The following is a 24366-nucleotide window of genomic DNA, read 5'->3' on the forward strand; positions in this document are numbered from 1 at the left end:
GATGGCGGCGGGGTGTTTGACTTTCCACAGGGTCCCTGTGACAGCGCTAGATCCGCTGAAGACAGGAGAATGTGGCCCCAAGAGAAGCAGATGCTGCAACAAGTGAGTCGCCAACGCATGTCAGTGCCATCAAGTTGTAAGCTTATCAGTTGCCCCATGCCTCTTGCAGCTATAGGCCTATCCCAGGGACGCATGCACATTTGCCTTGTCAAAAACAGGAGTAAACGTGTTTTCCTGGTGTGAAAGGAGATGGGGCACGTCCATATTTAATGAGAGTGTAGGGAGCGAACATTAATCATGAAGAAACCTTTGTTTCCACTACGAACAAAAAATTCCATGTGCCAATGCGAATTTGTTTAATTTCTACACATGCAGACCTTTCCACCATAGGGAAAATCATCATTCACTAATGTATGCATTGGAGTGAATTATTATGTATTTAATTAACAGTTTTATACAGCGCACCTGCACCACAGAAGGTCTTAGGGTGCTTTAAATATAATCTCTAGGTATATCATTGAGCATACAAAGCTACTGTAGCAGACAAGGAAGCTATCTTAGAACAGGGATACTCATTGGATTCGTTCAGAGTCTTTCCAGAGCCATACATTTGGTCCAAACATAAGAATAATCCTGTTGAAACAAACTTCGGACCGTTCCACCCTGCCGTGCAGTTTGGACCAATTTTCTTCCACTGTTCCTAACATGTGCAGAATAGATTGTGGTATTACAGCTTCTTCAGTCTACTTTTGCAAAATTGCTTTGTAACATTCATAGTTTGTGAAGGCATGTTAGCATATCTGTGTGGCAGTGTCAGCAGGTTAACAACTCTCATAGCCTAGACATTTTGAGATTTTCAGTTAGAAAAATAACTTTCACTTGGTTTGAGAGCATTTAACTGGGATGTTAAAGGAATCTAAAATACAGAGCAAATATGTTGAGACATTTGTCTAATAATGGTTGACTACTTTCACAACTCATAAATTCTGCAGAATGTAACGCCATGTTAATTTATATATTAATCATCATATATCTCGTCCTAAGTATAAGTCTCTGAATCTGCTGCAGATGTGCCATGTTGGCAAGTGGTAATTATAGAGCCACAGTAATTGTCTCTATACATTTTAATGAAGTAATATGTTGTTGATTTGATTAATAGGTACCTTGGGCTGATATATATTTAAGTTCTCCTTTACTGAATTTTTGTATGAACAAAACCAAAAAGTGATGTCTTGAATGCTTGAATTAACTGCCGCTGGTAATTATTCGAGCCAAATCTCTGTCCGTTATGTTATTTTGCCCACCATGTCTTTTCAAAGATGAACCAGTCATAAGCAAACCAGCCTTGATCCTGCTCCAATAGGAACAATCCAGTCCAAACTGCCAGGCTAGGTTCCCTGTGCACGCGGACACCTGCAGCCCCAAACCAGAGGTGGCTCCTCATTGGAGTGGAGGAGCGTCGCCCCAATTAAATTACCCCCAAAGATTAAAAAATAAAATGGTAATTCATTATGATTTTATTTTTCATCCTCCTGTCCTGAACCAAGTGGCCGGAGGGTGGGGGGTGGGGCGCTGCTGAATGAAAGCAGCAGGGAGGAGGGCGGGCCAGTATTGGTGCCTGCACTGTTTGATTCACTTCTTCAGAAGAGGTCCGGAGTGGAGGTCATCGGTTCAGGTACGTTTTATTATTTTTATAAATTTTTGGGCACGCTTGCCCTTCCCCACACCCCATAGAGGCCAGCTGCCATTGCCTCAAACTGTTTTTGGCTATGTCAGTAAGATATAGCCTGAGTCCTGTGGCACAGTGAGTATAAGACCCGCAACAGAACAGAAGTTATGCCGCAAAGCTGAATCCTAAATAGACCAAAACTGGTATAGGGGGGCTTGTATTCAAATCTGGAGGGGACCTGGCCTGGCAGTTCATTCAGGACTGGTCATACTGGAGCAGGGTGATGCCTAATTTGTGTATGGTAGGTCTCTGTCTTGCATGGCATAGTGACCACAAGTGGCTGAGATTCATTCAAACATTCGTTCCATTACCTTGTTTGTTACATAAAATGTTGGCATTATTACACAGGGCCTATATTTTACTCTCTGTGTTCCAGATTTGCATTGTGAAGGATATATTTTTTATGCTCCTGTTTATTTTCCTAGGTTCATTCGGACAAAGACGAACCAAGATTGATATCTGGTGGAACTGGAACTGGAACTGGAACTGGAACTGGAACTGGAATTAAAGATGGCATCAAACAAGGAGGCGGTGGTGGTGCCGGTGGTTTTGGTGGCGGTGGTGGTGGCGGTGGTGGTGCCGGCGGTGGTTTCGGTGGCGGTGGTGGTGCCGGCGGTGGTTTCGGTGGCGGTGGCGGAGGTTTTGGTGGCGGTGGCGGTGGCGGTGGTGGTGGCGGTGGCGGTGGTGGCGGTGGTGGCGGTGGTGGCGGTGGTGGCAAAGGTGGAATGATTCATGTATCAAAGCACCGGAAGGACATTAGGTACACAATCTCGGGGCCTGGAGCTGATCAATTCCCCTTTGGAGTATTCGTCATGGACCCTGTCACTGGATTCATGAATATCACAACAATCGTTGACCGGGAGGAAACCCCACTATTTATTGTAAGTATTAAAGTCAAGTATTTAAATAAAGATACATTTCTCAGGAAGCTATCATTAAAAAGCATATGTGTGAGCAAAATCAGCACAAAAAGACATTACGTCAACCTTACTAAGAACTGCTCCACCAATCCAATAGTCCTCCCGATAACGTCCCCTTCTGGAACTCTGGAACCAATACATGTGCCTCATTCAGCTTATATTAAACTGCCACTTACAAGGAAAATATCCTTTGCTTCTTAGCTTTCAGGTCTCTTCATTGGGAAACACTCCTCCACAAACTCATCATCATCCACGCCTCTTTCTCATTGGAAACATTGCCCCCAATACTGAAATATTGGCAAATCCTCCATCTACTAAAAGAAATTGAACTCAAATGACCTGTCCAGCTACTGCCTCAAGAATCACCCATCCTTCCTTAGCAAAAAATTCAAGAAGGAAGAGATACTATAACTTCAAACACACATAGACCCATAGATATTCTACTCTTCTGCTAACCAAGGTTCTGTCCTAAAGGCAGACCCAAAAGCTCCTTCATGCTGGTAGTCTATGATACCATACAAGTCACCAATAGAAGAGATCACTGGCTACACGCCAGCGGGATTTGACACAGAAGACTACAAGCATTCCATGAATTAAAATTGATTGCATTCGTTATGGGATGCATTAGTTTCCCATTAAGGGATTCATTATTTTCTGGTCATTATTATTTCAGAGAATTTGTAAATGTATTGCTTTCAATTTTTCTGTTTAATAATATCATCTGTGCATTAAAGTCCAATTAGGGATTTACTGGCCTTTTCTACTGCTTTGTTTTCATGTGTCCCTCTTTTAAGTCTAGCTGCCTGTTTTTCATGCATTGCTGTTTTGTATGTAGTTCCTACTATCGTCTTGTTTCTTATGTTGCACACTAGTCAGAAGATTGACCGAATCCTGACGCACTGGCTTCCTCCTCACTACACTCCATTGCTACACACCCATGCTTATTGCTCACCACTTCAACTGTAAACTTTATGACTTGCCAGTAACACTCAAGCCTTATTCAGTTGTAGAATTCATTCATGGTCCTTGGAGGATGAAGCAAGACACTTTGAGAGAATTCTGCTTCCGACCCGACACTAGGGGCCAGATGTAGGTAAATGAGATTTACCGATTTTTAATTACCGAATTTTACCGATTCGGTAATTAAAAATCGGTAAATCTGAGGGGTGGATATGTAGGAACATCCAGATGTTCCTTTTACCGAATCGGTAAATATCTGTATTTACCGATTCGGTAAATACCGACCGGTAATGCCCCATTCATTCCTATGGGCTTCAAAGCCCATAGGAATGAATGGGGCATTACCGATCGGTATTTACCGAATCGGTAAATACCGATTCTGACAAGGGTGCAGGGGGTGTCACTTTGACACCCTCTAGCACCCCCAAAAAAGGTTTGGGCCATGTGGCAGGCATACCTGCCCTAAGGGCAGGTCTGCCTGTCATATGGCACAGGTGTGCATGCACACATGTGCATGCACACCAGAATCGGTATTTTACCATCAAATAGTATTTGATGGTAAAATACCGATTCTGTAATGCTTGTGGGACTCAGAAGAGTCCCACCTACATATCAATTTTACCGAATCGGAAAAAATACCGATTCGGTATTTTACAGAATCGGTAAATTTACCGATCGGTAAATTTACCGATTCTGTAAAATACAGGGCCCTACATCTCAAATTGCATTTACCGGTCGGTAACGGCCGAATTCGGCCGTTACCGACCGGTAAATGCCTACCTATATCTGGCCCTAGATCCTTTATTTACCTGGCAGCAACCTCCAGCTTATATTCAAAATTACAGTATGCGATTTTGCATCCTGGACCTCGATTAAATAAATTTCCATGGAATGCAATGATAGTTTGCACCCAGTTGTACACGACTGAAACACTTTAGTATTACAGATGTCACTGCAGATATTTGTCAGGTTCCTTCTGCAATACTAATTATGCTGGCCCATAGTTGGAGCCCTTGCCATGTAAACTGGGTGTTTCGTCATTTGCATGGAGTGCAGCCCTATGCAAATAAGGGCATTCTTTTGCCTGTGTGCCTATGCAGCGTTTCTAATGCCGGTTCATGGGCAAAAGGGCCATGAAGGAAGTTGTGGTTTTATGAGAGTCTCTGAGTCGCTAGCCCAACAAAACTGCAGTGGAGTAGCTAGGCCTTTTGCCGCCTGTGGCGGTTCCAGCGTTTGCCGAGCATTGTTCATGAAGAAACAGATTTTCACTGATGTACAAAAAGTTCCATGTGCCAATGTGAATTGGTTTCATTTCTATGCATGCAGACTTTTCCACCATGGGGAAATCAACATTTATTAATGTGTGCATTGGAGTACTAAATGAAATGTATAGCCCATAGATTTTCTAGCGTGCGCCTGAAGGTTGCATTTATTTATTTAACCGTTTAAAAGGTGGTACACAGTTGATGCACCCCCACTGTGCCCTATGGAAGGCACAAGGAGTTTTCCAGAGACCCTCTATAGACCTCTTCATCCCAGTTCAATAAGAGACTGTACATGTTTCCCTTTGTCCTTGACCCTTCTATGAAAGGCAGGCCAAGCATGCTTCTGCACCCTGCTTTCAGAACCACGTCCTGAATGCCCTGATGTGTAGACATTACATATAAGTTTGTAACGGAGCACTTAAAATCACTACATGTGGCTGTATGCCCCTATTGAGATTGAACACTGGCACAAATTGGGTCTGTGTGCCTATACGTCCACAAACCCAAGGAATCATACTTGACTGATCTGAGCCGCAATAGTTGTTACTCAGTCTTTGATACAAAAAATAAATATCACTGACCACTAGGCCCTCCTGAACCCCTGTTCTCTTATACAAGCATTGGACACACTGCTCTCAAATGGGTTACCTCATTTCTTTATTGAAGGCAACGTGTCAATGTGACACCCTGCCACCCTTGAATATGTTCCCCCTATTATTGAATCGGTAATAGTGAATGGCTTCCCATTCATTCCTATGGGCCTCCAGGCCCATAGGAATGAATGGGAATTACTGAATCAGTAAATACTGATTCGGTAATACCGGATATTACCGAATCGGTAAAATGTACCACATTTTTACCTACATACTATTGACCGATTCTTAAATACCGAATCGGTAAAATTCGGTATTTAAGAATCGGTAAATAGAGATTACCCACATATGGCCCTTAATCTTTAGCTCCTCTGCTGAAAATAATCAAGGTAGAGGACAGTGTGGGGTCAATGCTGATTCAATACTTAACCCCAACTTTTAGAAGAAGACTGCAGTCTCTGTGCCCATTCAATGGATGCCTTTCTGAAAAGATACCCTCTATGACTACGTAATCAGCACAGTGCCTTCTGAGTGCACCTCAGTACCTTCATATATTTACTATTAATATATAAGCTACGGAGGCCTGTCAGATAACCGCTGTACAGCAAACACCCCATACTTGAGTGTCTGTACAAAGTCTGTGCGCATCATTTCACCACACACCTAAAAAACAGTTGTGTCAGTGACAAAGACGGGTCAAAGTGTGCCTTTTTATTTTATTTTCATGCTAACTGAAATACCAGCTGTTTATTTCCCCTGCTGTTTGTGTGTCCAGTAAGGTGGCAATTTATTTTCTATCACTTTCTCTTGACGTTGGTGTTACAAAGTCTTTCAGTGACACTATAATGGTGTAGTTGCCTCAGATTTGAATCTTTTGTTACATGGTGATTTGTTCTTGTCTCTTTCACAAATAATAATATCAGACCCTTCCAGTAGAATTAAATATGCATTAATGCTTTTTCTACTTTTTAAGTGTGCAGTACAGTGCAGCCCACATGCAAAGTTGAAGAAGTATGGAGAGGTTTAAAACTTGCTCTATAGTTATGCTTGCCTCAATAAGACGAACGTTTTTGGAGCAAACCAATCTTTACCAATAACAGTAGAAAGGGATTTGTGTCAAAACCCATGAGTGATTGTATAGGAATGCCCATCTACCACCCCATGAATTGCCTTTTTGGCACAAAGTAAGTTAGTTTGGCCAACTTTCCAATGCAAATCCTGACTTACTCTGGATAGTAAATCAATACTTTGCACCGGGCTTGCGTTACAAAAGTAACACAGACCTTGTCCAAAGTGTTGCTCTATCTGAGCCTCTGTTTCTACCAGAGCCAGACGGCCAGCATTGAAAAATCTGATATTGAAACAGATTCCAAGAATCCAAACTCTATTCCTGAGGCCTGATGTGTGCATACCACTCTCACTCCACCAATGTCAGAGATAGCAATTGCACAAAACAAACTCCTATAGACAGATGTAGGTCACCAAATACCGGTCCGTAACGGCCGAATTCGGCCGTTAACGACCGGTATTTGGTGATTGAGATGTAGGGGGCTATATTTTACAGAATCGGTAAATTTACCGATTAGGTAAATTTACAGAATCTGTAAAATACCGAATCAGCAATTTTACCGATTCGGAAAATTCCTGATGTAGGTAGCACCGTTTCCAGTTCTACAGGCCTTTCAGATTCGGTATTTTACCATCCAATCCAATTGGGTGGTAAAATACCGAATCCAGGTGTGCATGCACATGCACACCTATGCCATGTGACAGACAGACATGCCCTTAGGGCATGTCTGTGTGCCACATGGCACAAATGCCTGTATTTGGGATGCTAGAGGGTGTCAAAGTGACACCCCCTGCACCCTTGCTGAATCGGTATTTACCGAATCGGTAAATACCGATTCGGTAATGCCCATTGATTCCTATGGGCTTCAATGACCATTGGAATCAATGGGCATTACCGAATCGGTATTTACAGAATTGGTAAATACCGAATCTTAACGATTCGGTATTTACCGATTCTGTATTACCTACATCCCCCCCCCCCCCCCTCTATTTTACCACTTCTTAAATACCGATTCGGTATCAATCGGTATTTAAGAAGTGGTAAAATAAAATTACCTACATCGGGCCCCTAGTCTCTTCTTGTATGTTATATGCAATAATTTGCAATCAAAGCCCGAGTGCTTTTAGTCAACCTGAAAATAATAATGGTGATATGCATCTCTGTGCTTTTATTTTCAGCTGATAGCCCGGGCTATGAATAGCCAAGGACAGGATGTAGAAAAGCCACTGGAAATTCGCATCAAAGTTATGGACATCAATGACAACTACCCAATCTTTCAGCAGAGCGTCTTTCAAGCATCTGTTGAAGAGAGAAGCGCAGCAAGTAAGAAATTAACTCTTTCAAGTACAAATGGATGTTATGACATATCACAAGATTCATGTAGGGTAAAAAGCTGGGCAATATTCATATTTTTTAAATATTACGTGTAGTTTCAGATATTTTTGATTCCTTGATTTACAATTATCTTGAAACTCACACCTATCAAACAAGCTGACATTTGATGATGTTAATTAGGGGAATTGAGGCGTTTATGTGTCTGGTAGAAAAAGCAACACTACATAACGAATTGTAAAAGTCATTTACAACATCTACAGACAAAAAGAAGTTAAAACATGTTTTTTTAAAAAGTATTTTGACACCAACATCGGTGATGTCAATATGTGTCCTGCTAATGTATTTAAAATTTGAGGATGAAACAAAAGTTGTACAACTTTCCCTAACTGATGTCAACTGTTGTCCTGCCCCAGTACGAACAGTATACCTTTGTTTTGCAGCTGTAATTCTACCACATATCATCACTCTAACGCAACCTATAAACAAAACTCAGAAATTCAGTGATGTAGCCTTTATGGAAGCTGTGATTCCAGAGTACAGGGTATACATGAATCAATAAGGGGCAATGATCAAGGGAGATCATAGTGCATTGTGTCTCCAGCTGAATAGGAACAATTTTCTTTCCCCGTAGATCCACGTCATGACATGAACTAAAAGAATGTGTATTCATGTTTTCTTTGTTTGTTTGGCTATTTTGTACACTGCTGCTTCTTGTCATCCAGCCACTTGAAAGTCATGGGATATAGTGTGAAATATAATAAAAATGTCTGTGACCAGCTAGTGGAATGAGGTACCAGTCTTTGTAGCCTGTTAGTATTTTTGGGGGGCAGAAGGCATTGTCAATCATATTGCAATAGTCCAGGTATGCCCCCATCAAGTCTTTTATCAATTTCACCTGTATATCCGTATGTACGGATCGGAGGCTATTTTAGAGCACATTAAAGGTTAATAATGTTCTCTTTACGTACCTGATTGATTTTCAAGGTCTCTTAAACTCTCTAAGTAGCATCCTGATTGGGCTTTGAAAAATTATATTTTTTCTTCAAATACCAGAGTTGGTGCAAACATTTCTGTAGTTGCTAAACCAGAAAAGGCCTTTCTCAAATTCCACCAAAGAAATATATTCGGTTTTCTTTTTCACTGCAAATACCCACATGATTTAAATGGATATTTTTCAGTGAAAAAGTTGATGTCAGTTGGCATTAGCAGCTGAGCCAGTCATGCACCCCTTACTAGAATTCCATGAATTAGTCCTTCTAATGCCAATGTATGTGGGCCACTTTACATATGTACATCCCTCCAAGGTGTTATAATGCTTACGTATTGCAAGTTGATCAATTTCTGTGAGGTTTCAGTTGTAGGTATGTAGGCCTAGGTCTGTAGGATGGGAGACAAACCTGCCTGAGCCTTGCATGTCTCAGAATTAGCAGGACTCCCTTGTTCTAATTGCTTCCTTGTGAGCACCATCTTTAATACCAGTAAGGTGGCGTGGTAGCTCATCTTACTTTATCTAGCATCCCTCTGTCCCTTCTGTCAGACAGACTAGGAGTAGAGATTGTAAAGCAGTTTAATAGCTTATGAGTGACCCCATCTGCAATTTTCCATTAGTGCTCTTCGTGGGATGTCAATTGTGCCACAAACCATTGCTATTCTCCTCTGTCAGTGTTTCGCTAGCATTCCCCATGTAACTGAGTGTATTTTTGTCATTTCTTCTACTCACTGGATTGCCACTGGTTCTGGGAACGACCTAATGATGCTGGCTTTGTGTCTCTTTATACTTCATGGAAGGCCATAATTCACCCCCCTTCCATTTCTATTGCATTTCCAATTTCCACTTCTTTTGTAGTTTTCTCCACAGCCAACTAGTTTGTTATCTATGGTTTCATTGTCTTTTGTTTAATGATTCTTTTTAGGGGCAGTCGGCCATTGCCCACTTTCAGCTAATGTCCTCTAATGAATTGTGCATTGGCTTCTATTTGTTTTTGACAATGCATTTTCTCTCTGTGGGTCCTTGCATGAGGTGTGAGTTTAAAAGGTGACATTTTGACTACACAGTGTAGCATGAAACAAAGACCAGCAGGTTGCTATATTTTAATGAAAGATGCAGGTGGTGCGAGAACAGATACTAAACTGTTCGATCAAAAACGTGTGCATGTTTGTTTCAAAGCCTCATTTAGGACACATCTGAAGATGTAAAATAATTGTCTCACAAAAGCCTTTAAATAAATTATTTCCCTGCCCTAAAATATGGTTTTCTTCACTTCATTCAGCCGAATGATACAAACCTTCCTCTTGGATAACACCATGCACAAAACTTGAACTGCCCATACTTTTAGGCTTGTATATAAATAAATATAATCCAGAAAAAACTATAATACAAATGCATTAGATGCTGCAAAAGGAAAAGAGAAATTGAAACAATAAAATAAGAAAGTACAAAACCAGAATAGCCAGGAGGTAGGATCCATGTGTAAATCTAGCTAGTCATAACAGTAATTATGACTAGTGTGGTTAAATATTAAAAAGAATAAAGCAAGCAAGGGAAAAAAACAATAAGGTCTTTTATAGGGGAATTGGAGCTTTATCATTTGAATGAGTATGTGCAAGAAAATGGTTAAAAGTGGCCAAAATATACCTCTTTTGGTAATACAATGGAAAGAAGAAAGAGTAGACTCGGTCAGTTCTATGATTTACAGAAATTCATTCCGATGACAATTTATAAAAATCTTTCCAGCATGGAGTGAAGTGTTCAAATACAGAAAGGAAGATCACGCCTCTCATATTCTCTGGTGTTTCTGCTTGTTGAAAACATGATGTGCAACTAAAATATAAGAGAACCTAAAAAAGTTCAGAATCACTATTCGGAAGCCACAGCATTGATGCAAAAATGGGCTTGAGACGCCAATAAAAAGCTTAAAAGAGATCTATGAATAAGTTAATTACACACATCAGAATTCATCTATGGAATGAGTGGGACTTTTTCATTTTAACTTTGGAAAGGTAGACACAATGTTTCTGATCAAGCTAGAATGAGGAAAAACATTAATGTCCGTTAGTTTCATATAATGGGATATGCCTCTGATCATGTGCCCCCAATTTTTGAAGACAAGATTCGAGATAACAAGACGTGCCCAGAGACAGACAATGTTTCCCACCTGGGCAATCGAAACAAGAACTCTGGTCTCGAAATTCCACACCTATAAGTTTCCAGTAGACAGCATGTCCAATAAAATACAAAAAAGTTGATAGATCATGGAACAAGTGTCATAAGGAGTACTGGTGTGAAGAAAAATTTCAGAAAACTGTTCTCTTGAGATACACTGAAGAGTCCCAGTCGATAGAAAGGGAGGCAGAACAAAATAGATTAGATGTGGCAGCATCAAAGAAGGTGTGTTTGTTGATGCATACAATGTATAACATTTGATGAATAAGCTTACATTTCAGTAGTATCATGGCCAGTGCGCACACTCTGGAACATTATGCTCAGCCCATGCCTAGGTGTATATTGATTCTACATTCATGTACTGTTAGAAGAAACACTCATTTTTGTTCTCCTTTGCAGATACTCTGGTAATGACGATTTTTGCTACGGATGCAGATGAAGCTAACAACTTGAATTCCCAAATTGCCTATAAAATTATTTCCCAGTCACCTGATAATCCAGCAATGTTTATAATGAACCAGTACACTGGAGAGGTCTTTACACTGATGGGCAGTCTTGACAGAGAGGTAAAATATGCTTTTTATTTAGCTATAAAAAAAACTCATTTTGATACTGCATTTAAAAATTCAAATGATCCTTTTAACATGAATCACACCAAAGTTTTGAAGAACTGAATGGACTGCACACATAGTAAGGAGTTGAAGAATCAGAACAATAAAAGCATAGAATGTGATACAATGTAGTTTAATGAAAGGAGTTAGCACTCAGCCATTAGGAACAGGAAGCTAGAATACTGGACTGCACTACAATGGGTCAGAGCATTTCCTAAAAAACCATAGCCAAAAGTCAAGATCTTATCATTTAAATCATGCACACTTCTTGTGGTGTTTCGTAAGGGTCTGCCCTTTCATGTCTTCTTTGCAGCATCTTTATAAAGCCCTGGTCGCAGCTTCTTCTGCAGTACCCGGTGATCCTTCAATTGTACACTAATTACACTCAAATCCACTTTTGTATGGAAAATGTTCCATAGTGTTGTGCGATTCTCCTTCGCTGTATAGCTTTTGGACTTTGATAATGTGTAAAATCCCAGTGTTAAAGCTAAATAGGACTGTTCCGACAAGAAGCATTCTGAAGGACACCCATGTGATATACTCATGAACTTAGATACCTGCCAATGCAAGCCCTTTGCTCCTTCTAGCCTGCCAGTGGGACATTATACAGGGATTTGGATATATTTCTACAAATCAACAAACAAAAAACAGGATTCTGTTAGCACTTTGATAAAATGTTAGGTATAGGCTTTCCATTCAGTTTACTAACATTTGCCTCTCGCAATGCACTATACATTGCCATTTTCAGTCGTTAAACATTATGTGAGTTTTTAACTTGGTCCTCCCGGGGTCATTCCCAAACTTTTTGCCTAAACCCCACTGTTTTCTGAACCGATGTATGTTGAATTGTATGACTTTCTGGACTTTACTACTGCTAACCAGTGCTAACATGCTCGTGCTCTAGCCTTTAAACATTGTGAAATTAGATTTTATACAATTGGAACATTTAATTTACTTATAAGTCCCTAGTCAAGTGGTACTACATGAAACCAGAGCCTGTATATTAAATGCTTCTAGTGGACCTGCAGCACTCCTTGTGCCACCCACTTAAGAATTGCTGTAAAACATGTCTGAGGCCTGTCATTGCAGCCTGTGTGAGAACGTTTAAAGTGGCATTTTCACCTGGCAAGATAAACTGCTTCTTTCACAAAAAGGAGCTACAGAGGTAAATGACGCAGGTTGCCCTCCACTCACAACTTTTATATCACAAACACCTGCTCTATAATATTGGGATAAAACATCATGAACATCCCCCACACCTCTTATTGTTGAAAATACTTCAAGTACTAGCTGCACATTGCCGTACTGTCAGGGTGTTTCCTATCCCTCTTTAAAATCTTTATGTGTCTATTTCTTCAAGGAACTATACTGTGAGTATTTCTCACTTCCCACAATTTCTCCTGTCCAACCACCAAAAAAGTGTGTGGAAAAGGGTAGAGGCACCTCACGGAAACACCCTCCAGGGAGCTACTGATTTGTTCTCATCAGTGTGCTCCACTTATCATCATCGGCAACCTCCACACCATGAAAAATACATGTGAAAAAGTGTGCCCAACTCAATTGAAACAAAAATTTGTGAAAACCTGACCCGCTAGTATAAGAGCAATTGAAAACAATTTCTCTAGCTCTTACACTCTAAAAATGAGCTAAACAATCATGGCACTATTTCCAACTCTAATTACTGCTTTGTGTTTGCAAGACCTACTGTCGTGCTTCATCATTTTCATAAAAGAAGCCAACATGTTTCACTGCCTGTTAATACTTATGGGCAATTTCTTCAGGGCTAGGGTCAGTCCTCGCCGCACTGTAAATCACAGTTAGATACCTGTGGAAAGTAGACACAGACAACACATAACAAAAACACTGAATAACGCACATCAAGGTTGCTCTACATAAAGTGTAAGTATTCTTTGTGTTACTGCTCATTGTACTGGAATGACAAGGATATTTACCAGATGGTTGCCCCCTTATAGCACACCTGCAGCCACCTTCTGAGGATATAGTGTACGCGTCCACACACCCCCAGTATCGTTATGCCAGTCGCTCTTCATCAACCTACAAATAGATTACATAAAATATGTATGTACCCCTTTAAAACAGATCATTCCTCTCCAACCGTTTCGAATATGAAGAGTTTTTTTAAAATAACCAAACTAAATGTGCATGCTTATTGCGTTCAGTCAGGGCAGCGCAGCATAACTCTTTCCAGCGCGACCCCAGGAAATATTTACCAGTTCTCCCCCACGTGGTCCGTACCTGTTAAACCCCCGGCTCATACAGAGGGTATTGGTAACTATTTACAAACACTACAAGCCGCTCAGGATCTCTTGTGTTGCCACCATTCATTCTCTCAAACTCCCGCTTACCGGACAAAGTCAGCAGCATTCGGTTCACTCGCTCCCCCTCGTTCGCCTTGTATTTTCCAGCATATTTAAACGCCCAACCGCAGGTGTTTAAACACGCCCCTCGGCTTCCGGTGACCGCCGATCGCATGATCTTCACCATGAACGCCATCTTGGAGGGGTGTGCTCTCTTACTTTCCACTCAAATACTTGTATAGCAACAGCGATATTATTCAGGAGACTTAAACTGTGGACTTTAAAACATTCAAACCATAAAGGATTTGACAAAAAACAGGGTACAAAAGAATATCAATTTTAAAATTAGTATTCTAAAGCACATATTTAGTAGTTTGTGAATTCTGATCACCATCAAGCATTTTAACAGGATCTAATATTCTATCCTCACTTTTCACACACTTTTTTGGTGCTTGAACGGGAGAAATTGAGGGAAGTGGGAAATACTCACAGTATAGTTCCAAGATAAACCACTTGCCAGGCTCAAACCTTTCTTTTTAATACATATAAGTCATCCCTAGGGTAGTCCCCAAACATCCCACAGGTCATGGAAAGTGCATTTAAAAGGTAGGACATGTACTTTTAAGTTTTACATGTCCCAGCGATGAAAAACTCTTACATTCGTGTTTCACTCCTGCAACATCTACCTCTACCATAAGATGACATTGGGTTACCTTATTACATTTATTAATTAATACATTTTGATTAGGAGTAGGTAAGAATGTTGAGTTTGGGCTCTAGGGAATTGCAATTGAAACGCCTCTTTGATGGGAAAGTCAGATTTTAAGCCATAATTCTGAAAATTGTACTTTTAGAAAGTTGTCATTTTCTGTTCCTTACCCTTTGTTGCCTGCATCCTGGGTCACATGACTAGGTGTAATTTGTAGTAGGGGTGTAGCTTCAGAGGGGGGTTGGGGTGTTACACCACCCTAATAAATGTTTTTTGTGTTTTTTGTGATAAATAGTTGGGTACAGGTGCTTTCAGCCAGGTATGGTGAGGTGTCTGTCGAATTTCTCCAGGAGTTTATGCATACATAGGCAGAAACGCACACACAAATTCTCTCCCTCTTTTTGTTTGGAAAGACTTTGAAAATGTTGGTTATTTCACGAAATGATGTGTTTCCTCTCAGTATCCTCTCCCTTTCCACTTCCACTTAAGCCCCTTGTTGTGCACCCTGCTTCGCTTATAATGTATTTTAATATTATGTGCCAGTGTTATTGTTGGGAAATCTGAAGCCCCCCCCTCAATCTTATTGACCAAGCTACACCCCTGGTTGTTAGTTGACCTTTGTGTATTACTCTCAGACAGCTCCACAACAGAGGGACTGGGTGTTCGCAGGATAGGGCATTCTCAGTAGATGGGAAGGACGGAGCTGATACCTACCACACTTGCACTTCAAATGCCCTGTCTCAGCACAGTCACAAAGAACTTCCCACTAGTCTTTTGTCACCCCAGACCCCTTGGAGCCAGTGCAGGGAAAGGTAGAAAATTCCAGAACCAGATGTGGGGGATGTCTAGAGGTTTCTCCAATGAAGTGGCTACTACAGAAGAAAAACTACCCTGTTGCCAGAGGACTGCCATCCTTTCTGATGCACGTCCTGCTGTCTGAGAAGGAAGACTGGGCCTGCTCCCTTCATCCCAGGCTACCTGAATGAATTCAAGGGTCATCTGACTGACCTACTGTTCATAGCTACAGGGGCGCAACAAGCTCCAGAGACCTGCCTGCAACTGCACAGCTGACCTGCTGCACTGGACTTGCCTCAGCACTGTCGGCTTCTGCCAGCTTGCGTTCCTGATCCCCACGCGGTGCCTTCCCAGGTCCTGGGCCCAAGGCTAGCATCAGAGAGAGCTCCTCCTTGCCTAAATAAAGGTTCCACCAAATTTAGCATGAAGTGACACGAAACCTTACAAAGCCTCATCAAACAGCTGCAAGCATCATCAAAACCAACGACAAGCGGCGCATAGCCCTTCAAAGCTTCGCTGCATAGCTGCAAGCCTCATTGGAATCGACACTGAGCTATGTAAACCCTTGCTGCACAGGAGCCAGCTTCATCTAAAGTGATGCTGATCGACGCAGGGCCATGCAAAGCCTTGCCACACAGGTCATTGGAACCAAAGTAAAGCAACGCAAAGTCCCACAAAGCATTGTAACACAGCTTCATCTGCACCAATGCTGGACATCACAAAGCCTTGCAGAGCAACACCGTGCAGACCATGCAACAAGGGCAGAAGGTACACTACTCAGCGGACGAAGCTTGATCCTGTCTTAGGCCTGCGCTCCATCGTGGTAGGCCTAAATTGTGGAACTTGTGACTCTGTCCCAGTCCAGTTGGGACTTTGCACCTTTTTTTGCTACTTTTTTCCATATCTTTAAAATTACATATCTCCAGTTGTACTGGTTGGGTTTTTATATTTTGGTGTCATTTTATTTATTTAAAATTACTCTATGTTTTCAGATTGATGGGGGATTTTTCTTGTGTTGTATTTTCCGTTTATTACTGATGATGCGCTGCATAAATGCTTTACACATTGCTTGTAAGACTACTTTGTTCCAAGCTACCAAAGGGTTAAGCACAAGTTATTTTAGTGATTTTTATGTGGTTCACCCTGTCAGGGATTGTGGCTGTTGCTTGAGTAGGGTTTCAGCCCCCCCCCCTCAACCTACAACCCAATTTCTCACAGATGTTTTACAATAATAATTGGTAACTACCCCACTACTGTATTCCTTAACTGATCAGAACCATACATGGGACCTCATCTAAACCAACCAAGCCCCTAAGGGTCTCTGGCATGTCTGTAGGATTCTGCATACTGAGCTGTCCAGATGAGATTATCTGGGGGTGGGTTAGTGGGACCTCTAGATATTTTCTCCATTTTGGATACAATGCTCCATTACAATTCATGGACTCACCGAGACCAACTCCCTTTTGAGTTTCCTGGATGTAAATCTCTTCCTTCGTCAACCCATTGCCCAGACTTAAGACACATTGACTCCCGATGATACGTGTATCTCCAATCAAGTGACCAGCAAGGCACCATTATTATGATAGTCACTGCAGCTTGGTTTATGCACAGCATGTTGGACATGCCTGCATGACTGCATTTTAGCAAGATCTTTTCACTTTATAGTATATCATTATTAAGATTTAATATACTCAGAACTACCTTGTTTGAGTCCTTTCGTATACTGCAGTCACCTTTAAAGCTACTGTTGCATTGGAAAGTAGCAAGTGAAACTTTTTATTGATTACTCCAATTCTTTTTTTTGTCCTCCACTGTAAGATCATCTCACAGATCAGTATTAATACATTTTTAGTTAAAATAATGCGTAGTTAGTGTTTGTTACTAGAGGTCATGAATGTCAAATGTCAAATGTCCTGCTTGTATCAGAAAGGGTGCTCAATTTTCCATGTCAAGTTTTTGATTTTGACCCAGAAGTGACTCTATTAATAATAAAAGGGTATTCAGAATGATCACCAAATTCAGTTGACGGAATGAGAAAGAAAAAAGTACAAAAAATGGCAACATTTTTAATAATGTTTCCATTAAGACTTTGAAAGGCCAAGGTCATGACCCTTGGAGGAACTAAGGAATTTTTTTCGCAGTTTTCCTATTTCTCGTTGTTATTGTGTTCAATCAGCCATAATGTATGCAAATTCATGGAATGGTTCTAGTCTCTGCATTGTAACAGAAAACCACAGATTGTCTAAACTGTGTCTAGTGGCTTTGTTGATTTCAGTCGGCTCTTTGGATCAGGCCCGCTTTGTGATTTACAAATTGTACCGGATATTTGGCACCCTGCCTTAATGAGGTCTCAAGGGCGGTGGCAATAGACTGGCTCAATGACATCTCAATGGGGGCTTCCTGGCACTTCAGTCCTATCATGGGCTAACAGATCATTGGCTTCATCTGCCCTTGTGGATACGCTCATGAATGTCCCGCATTGGGAGGTTCAGATCAAGTGCTAAGCTTAAAGTATTTGGTTTAAAACCTTTTTCCTGGTATAAATCGGATTAACATCTGAAAATGAAAAATGCATGCATGCATTACCAACATATGATATACGAAGACAGAAGGTTCTGAATTAGTATGTAGAAACCTAAAAACATCTAAGTTTCTAATATATAATGTATGCAAGTACTGACTAATGTAGGCCTGGGAAGAGTCTATGTAAGTCTGAGAGGCAAGGAACGGCAAGGTGCGTAACTAGGAAAAAGCATAGAGTGAGAGAAGTGCTCAAAGATAAACAAAGCAAATGTTGTACCCATCTAAAAAGTGGTAGACTGCACCAGCTTTCCCTAAAGATTTAAAGGTTCCTGTAAGAGTATTTCATTTTAATACCCTAACATGAATAGTCTACATAATGTGCAAATACACATTCTTAGGATCACTGAAATAGGCAAGTGTCACACTACTATGCGAATACCAAAGTCGCCTCAGGGCAAATGTGGAACCAAATGAAATGTTACTCAATGGGCAAACTTTTGCGAGTTACACGGATGAATAATCGTAACCATACTCCCTGCGCAAAGTATGGGTATTTACTGGTATTTTGTGATCGAGGCCCTTAGCAGCCAATTGAATTAGACCATCTGTCACTTAAGCAGCTAAGTCCAAAGAGGAATAGGAAAGTGTCGTGCATGACTATTTATTTTTGTTCCAAAGGCAACATCATGTCACTGGCTGCCCTTGCATTGTCATCCTTATTGCAAGACCAGAGTCCCCATAAAATGCTGGAACGACAGCACAGAATGTGTGCCTGTATTTAAAACTGAGCTGCAGGAGTGAGATTAGAGAAACCAGCAGCCACTTCCTTCAGGGGTCGCCAGGGGTCACTGCTGAGACCCCTGGCATGCCCCTTGTGACCCCTGGATCTGCCTTTGCGACCCCTAGCGTCTGCAGTCGAAAAATCATAATACGAAGGAACAGAGGCAGTTCTTCTTTATGTGTGTTGGTGGGGACATAATTCAACTCGTTTTTTTTCTCCATTTTTTTTATTATTCTATTAGTGAGTAATATTACATTATTCGCTATTAGTTTAGTTGAAAATGGAGTAGAAACAGCTGGAATATGACTTTCCCTGGCAGCTGAGGTAAATAAAAAATATACCTTTAAATGTATGTATGTTGTGTGCATGCTTGAAGCTTTGAGTGTGTTTATGTAAGAGAGAGTGTATGCGTGAAAGCGTGTGTATGTATGTATAAGCATATGTATGTGAGAGTGAGCGTGAAGGTCCAGGGGAAAGTGAAGTCACTTCCGCTAGCCCTGGCATTTTGTTGAACTGATGTCCATTGTCACAGTCAGAGTGATAGAGCTGGCGCTCACATTATAGCAAGGACAGGGAGCATCCAGTTCGAAGCAGATACCTCTCTTTCGTTTGAAACCAGCATCTACTCCAAGGTGAGTGCATTACCAGAAGCTGTGCCATGGTCATTGGAGAGGATGGCATGATGGCTGTGCCCTAATATGCAGTTTCTAAACTGAAAATCAAACCACAAAGCACCTTTGCAAATATGCCAACCCATGCTCCCCCTATAGGCTTGCATGTGTGGGTGTTGCCAACACAGAACATAGTGGGAGAAGTCCACATGGACATTTAGTGGCACAGGTTTGGGCCCTGGCCTTTATTCGGTTTTTATATCTATTTATGCATGTATTTATTTAAGTTATTATTAGTATTAGTATTATTACAAATTAATCACTATAGTCCTCCACTAAGAAGAGAACTGGTCTCAGCTGTCTTGTAGGGATTTCATCAAGTGTCATCCACAAGGAGGTACAACCTCTGTCCACAAAGTACTGCGGAAGGTTCTTTGCAGCACCTCCAGTGCTTCATTTGTAATAGAATGAGTGCCGGTGGCCAGTGCTTAATTTGAGCTGGTGGTTTCCAGTGCTCTGCACCAGCACTTAATTCTTCGCACCGACGCTTGTGCCAGTCTGCCACATGGTGGCACTCTCTGCCAAATTTGGGTATGAGCACAACAACAGCGGCTTATAAATTTAATATACATTAACAGTTAATGATACGTGCCACCCAAGTCAATCTTATAGCTTTGGGGGGCCTGTAATTGGCAGCGCTGGCAGGGGCAATGGATTGTGGGGGCACTGGCACTTATTGTTTTACAAATTAACTACTGCGTGGTGCCCAAAGCTCTGCTCAGAAACCCGCAGCTGGTGCTTTAAATGTCAGTGTACCGAATACCAAGAATGCATAGTCTTGAATCAACCAAATGGCTCTCCCGTCTACTGTCAGACTCTCCATGCCCCTTTATCTCACTCATGCAGGTTCCTGCTGTCTCCCTTTGCAACAGGTTTTCCGTCTTTCTCTTACTTCTTTTTTCCCCTTTGTGTGTGTTTTTCCTCTCTGGCTTGCAGTGAATGTCTGATGAGGAAAATTAAGTGCCGGTGTCCCATAATGAGTGCCAGTGACTTGGAGAGGGGTCACTGCCCTCGGGGGGGGGGGGGGGGGGGAGGATTGCTGTGTGTAGCAATAACTTATGATGTAACTTACAATTTAAAAGCACCTGCTGCAGAGTTCCTGGTGCATCCAGGCTTTCAGGCAGCAATAAAAATGTCATGATAACTCTTGTGGTTAATGTTCCTGTTAGAGAGAGAGATTGGAGTTTTGTCTTGTGGCAGTTTTGACTCACCATAAAGTAGAGCAGAGGGTATTATGCCTGCTGCAAAGGACAGATCTGTATTTTATGTGGATAGCTGAGTGAATTCATAAAGCCAGCCTTTACCAGTGCTTTAAAAAAAGGAAATGAATGTGAGAGAATGGCTATAGAGGGATGAGGGGCACTTTTGCCAGGTTGTAGAGAGGGTATCAGAGAAGGAGGTCATTGGGTGGGGAGCGCCAAACAGGATTGTCACACTGGGCATCACCAGTGCTAAAGTCGGCCCGCATCGGCATCCACCACTAAAATTAAGCACTGATCACCTAAGTGGCTAGCGTAAAACAGGGCCTCTTCAAACCTTTGTTTACCTTTGTTTACTGGCAATCAGGACTTCCCCCTTCTCTATCAAATGTGTCACTCAACCTTGGTTACCCCAGGCATAGCTATCAGTGGTGCATCCAGTGCATTGGCACCAGGCCCCAGAGGGGAGTGGGGCTCACACTGCTGCAATCCAACTGCAGTTATTTAGCAGATTGTGCTTTCAGTTTTTTTATGAGGGCTGCCTGGGGCTGGCTCTGCTTGTTTATTCTTCATAACGGGAGGCAACTATCACAGAGAGCAAAATGGACCACAGTCCCTAGGTAGAGCACTTAGATCAGCGGCTTGCATTAAAAAGTTCAACATGGAAAACATGTTCAGCTTCCAATATCTATACATGCAACTAACCACTAGTAATATTACTGAGGAAGGAAAAGGCGGATGAAGTTGAATGGGTAGGAAATTGGCGATTTGTTTCACTAGCACCAAACTAATTGTGCAGATCTTCAGACGGTGGCCAAGCATCTTTATTTGTTGCTCCTAAACAGAGTAACTTAAATCTTAGCAGCTTGATTTGCATAAAGCCCATTGCATTTCTATTGTCAGGGGTGTTATCTAGTTTACCTTTCACATCAGTGTTATTTCCCCATCTACCTAGGATACTGATGCATCTTGCATTGGATTATGGATCAAAACTCCAATCCAAGACCTAATTGTTAAGACATAGCAGTTACAAATAGCACAATACAATAATTTGTCACGAGTCAGTGATTTTTATGTCTATATTTGAGGGGAAGTAGAATTAAAAAGAATAACAATGTCCACTCTTTTTTTTTTTTAAATCATAGCAATACAGCAGCTACAGTCTTTCGGTGGGAGGATCTGACCTGAACGGCGCAGCAGGGGGACTGTCCAGCCAGTGCTCAGCAGACATCACTATCCTTGACGTCAATGACAATTTTCCAACACTTGAACAATCATCGGTAAGCAAGATTTCCTTATTTACAAATTGACAATGCAAGCAATGATACTCTCGTTTATAAATTACATATTCATTAAACTACTTTTTGGTGTGGCGGTACATATCAGAATAGATCTGCTAAACGCTCTAGATGCTTGCACGTGCCCTTTTTCAGATTGAGGTTAACCAAGAATAATCTCTTAGAACTAGGTAATTTGAGCAAACTAACAAGATCCGGAAACATATAAGCCATGACAAGTACACAACAATTCACTTTTTTATATCTGGTAAATCCATAGTTAGCCCTTTTATGTTCAATGATCACAAATTGAGCTTTGGGTCAGTCCCCACAAACCATTGGCATGCTTACTTCAGCCTCCATCTGCAATTGGGTTGAGACATTGACTATCACAGCTTGGGTCAGCCTATTGAAGTATGTTAGTCTCACCAAAATACTGTTGGGTGTTTAGATAAGTCCTTCCTCCTCCAGTCCTTCCATTTGACTGCTTTAAGGACTTTTTTTACTTTTTACAACTACACTCAGCGATCTCACTTTTTAAAAATGTCACACATTAGCAATCTATTTGTTTTTTAAGTACAGCCCCTATTTTTCAGTTGATTTTGTCAACTATCAAGTGTGAGCCTGAACTTTAGCCAGCTGCCACAGTAGCAGGCAACGTTTTACATCATGACAGCCTGACCTCAAGATGGCAGAGAACTTGCAAAATCTGTAACAAAAGCCGCCATCTTGCAAGGCTTCGGATATGCATCCTGGAATCAGGCTGGTCTATTACCACATACCCCAGAACTCCTTTGACTCCTGCTGACGGGCCGCTGTTTCTACTCAATGTACCTCAGACAGTATGAAAATGACCCTGGGCAGCTCTTCAGTATGCCCAGCAACTCCATTTCATGCTGCCATCAGCCCACAGCTGCTCTTCAGTAAGCCTGGCAGCATGACGAAAAGGAGCCACCACTGCTGTTTAGCATGTTCACTGGCACCAGTCAACTGATAACAAGCATTGGCAAAGCCAATGGCATGGCTTGTAGTTTAAAACCTAAGTCAGACAAATAATTGTTGTCACTGCTTGTTTTACGTCTTCTTACTTTACCAATGTGTATATCATTTTGTTGTACAGTTTATGCTTCAGGATGTAGTGTTATTTTGAGTGAAGGAGCAGTAAGATAAATAACCTCACATTACCACTTTTCTTCCAGTATTCTGTTAGTATTTCAGAAAATACAATGAGTGATGGATTGCTCTGGATGCAAGTTATTGATGCTGATCAAGAACAGACCGCAAACTGGTGGGGAAAATTCGAGATCGTTTCTGGCAACGATGGAGGATGGTTTGTTATAGATACCGACCGTACAAGCAACGTGGGAGTCTTAAGGGTCGTAAAGGTATGCTCATGTTAACTGACACAGAATAGTGAAATAAGAAGGAATTTAATTCATAACAAATTCATAATAAACATGGCTACAATTTGCAAATCCCAAATGTGTCACAAGTTGTGCTGTACATTGATAAGATGTGGCAAAGATTCTTGACATTTTAATCAAAAGTGGGAGTGTGTATGTTTGGTAGATAGTTGAGTTGTGAAACAAATATAGCTAATTCACAGGAGTAAATCAACATGTCAAATGCGGTCGCATGCTACTCTAAATACTATGGGCTGGCACACATGTCACACTCTACTTTCATCTGTCTCTACAATTCAACTCACATTCTTAAGACCATTAATGTCATGGTAGGCAGCCATGTTAGAGAACTGAGGGGACGCTCCCTTACAGCTCTCTGCTCCCCCATAACATCATGGTCTCTCATGCTGGTCCTATTACCATTCTCCCATATCATTGTCTGGTTACCTAAACCAGTTTTCTCCTCTTTCCTATGTGCCTACTAAATTCTACTATACCATAACGAAAGCCAAAAGCAGACAACCTGTAGATCAAATATTTGTTGTGAAATAGGATCTCCCTTGCTCTGCATACGTACCAGACAGTTCTTAATAGGCCTCATCGAGATGGTCACACACAGAGCATGACTTTGCATCAAATTGGTGTTCCATGAGGAAGCTTTATGGTCATGCTAACATTGCTTGAACCCTGAGTGTTGCATGAAAGGGTGTCTAAACCAAAGACATGAACGAGAAAGTAACAGCAAGAAAAAGGGGGGCAGGAGCAAAACAAAACAAAATTGCTCTACGTGAATGAAATAGAATCCAGGCCATAAGAAGAGGCCGAAAAAGTTGGAAATGTCAAGAATACGCAGGGAACGAATAGCGGGCCTGGCCATCTCTAGATCATCAGTCATGCTAAAAACCACCTGAGCAAAGCTGTATAATTTGAATCTATATTAACACTTAGAAGCTTTTTACAGATAATATTATTATAAAGAATCCCCCAGACGGAACCCCATCCAAACACATTTCTTACAAATATTACATAGTCTGCTCCTACACAA

The 24366-nt window shown here is 41.4% G+C and overlaps 1 protein-coding gene across 1 annotated transcript in view; it reads left to right on the top strand.

Moving 5' to 3' along the window:
• The window catches only part of LOC147724094 (desmoglein-4-like), a 110200-nt gene that overhangs the window by 36728 nt on the left and 49106 nt on the right, over positions 1-24366 (top strand). Inside the window, exons 4-8 of the mRNA XM_086965675.1 lie at positions 2155-2610; positions 7715-7859; positions 11434-11600; positions 21787-21921; positions 23118-23303. Coding sequence (XP_086821801.1) covers positions 2155-2610; positions 7715-7859; positions 11434-11600; positions 21787-21921; positions 23118-23303 — 1089 coding nt within the window. The remainder of the gene's footprint in view (positions 1-2154; positions 2611-7714; positions 7860-11433; positions 11601-21786; positions 21922-23117; positions 23304-24366) is intronic.

This window comes from Lissotriton vulgaris, chromosome 4_1 (assembly GCF_964263255.1).
Source record: "Lissotriton vulgaris chromosome 4_1, aLisVul1.2, whole genome shotgun sequence".
In the NCBI taxonomy this organism is placed as follows: domain Eukaryota; kingdom Metazoa; phylum Chordata; class Amphibia; order Caudata; family Salamandridae; genus Lissotriton; species Lissotriton vulgaris.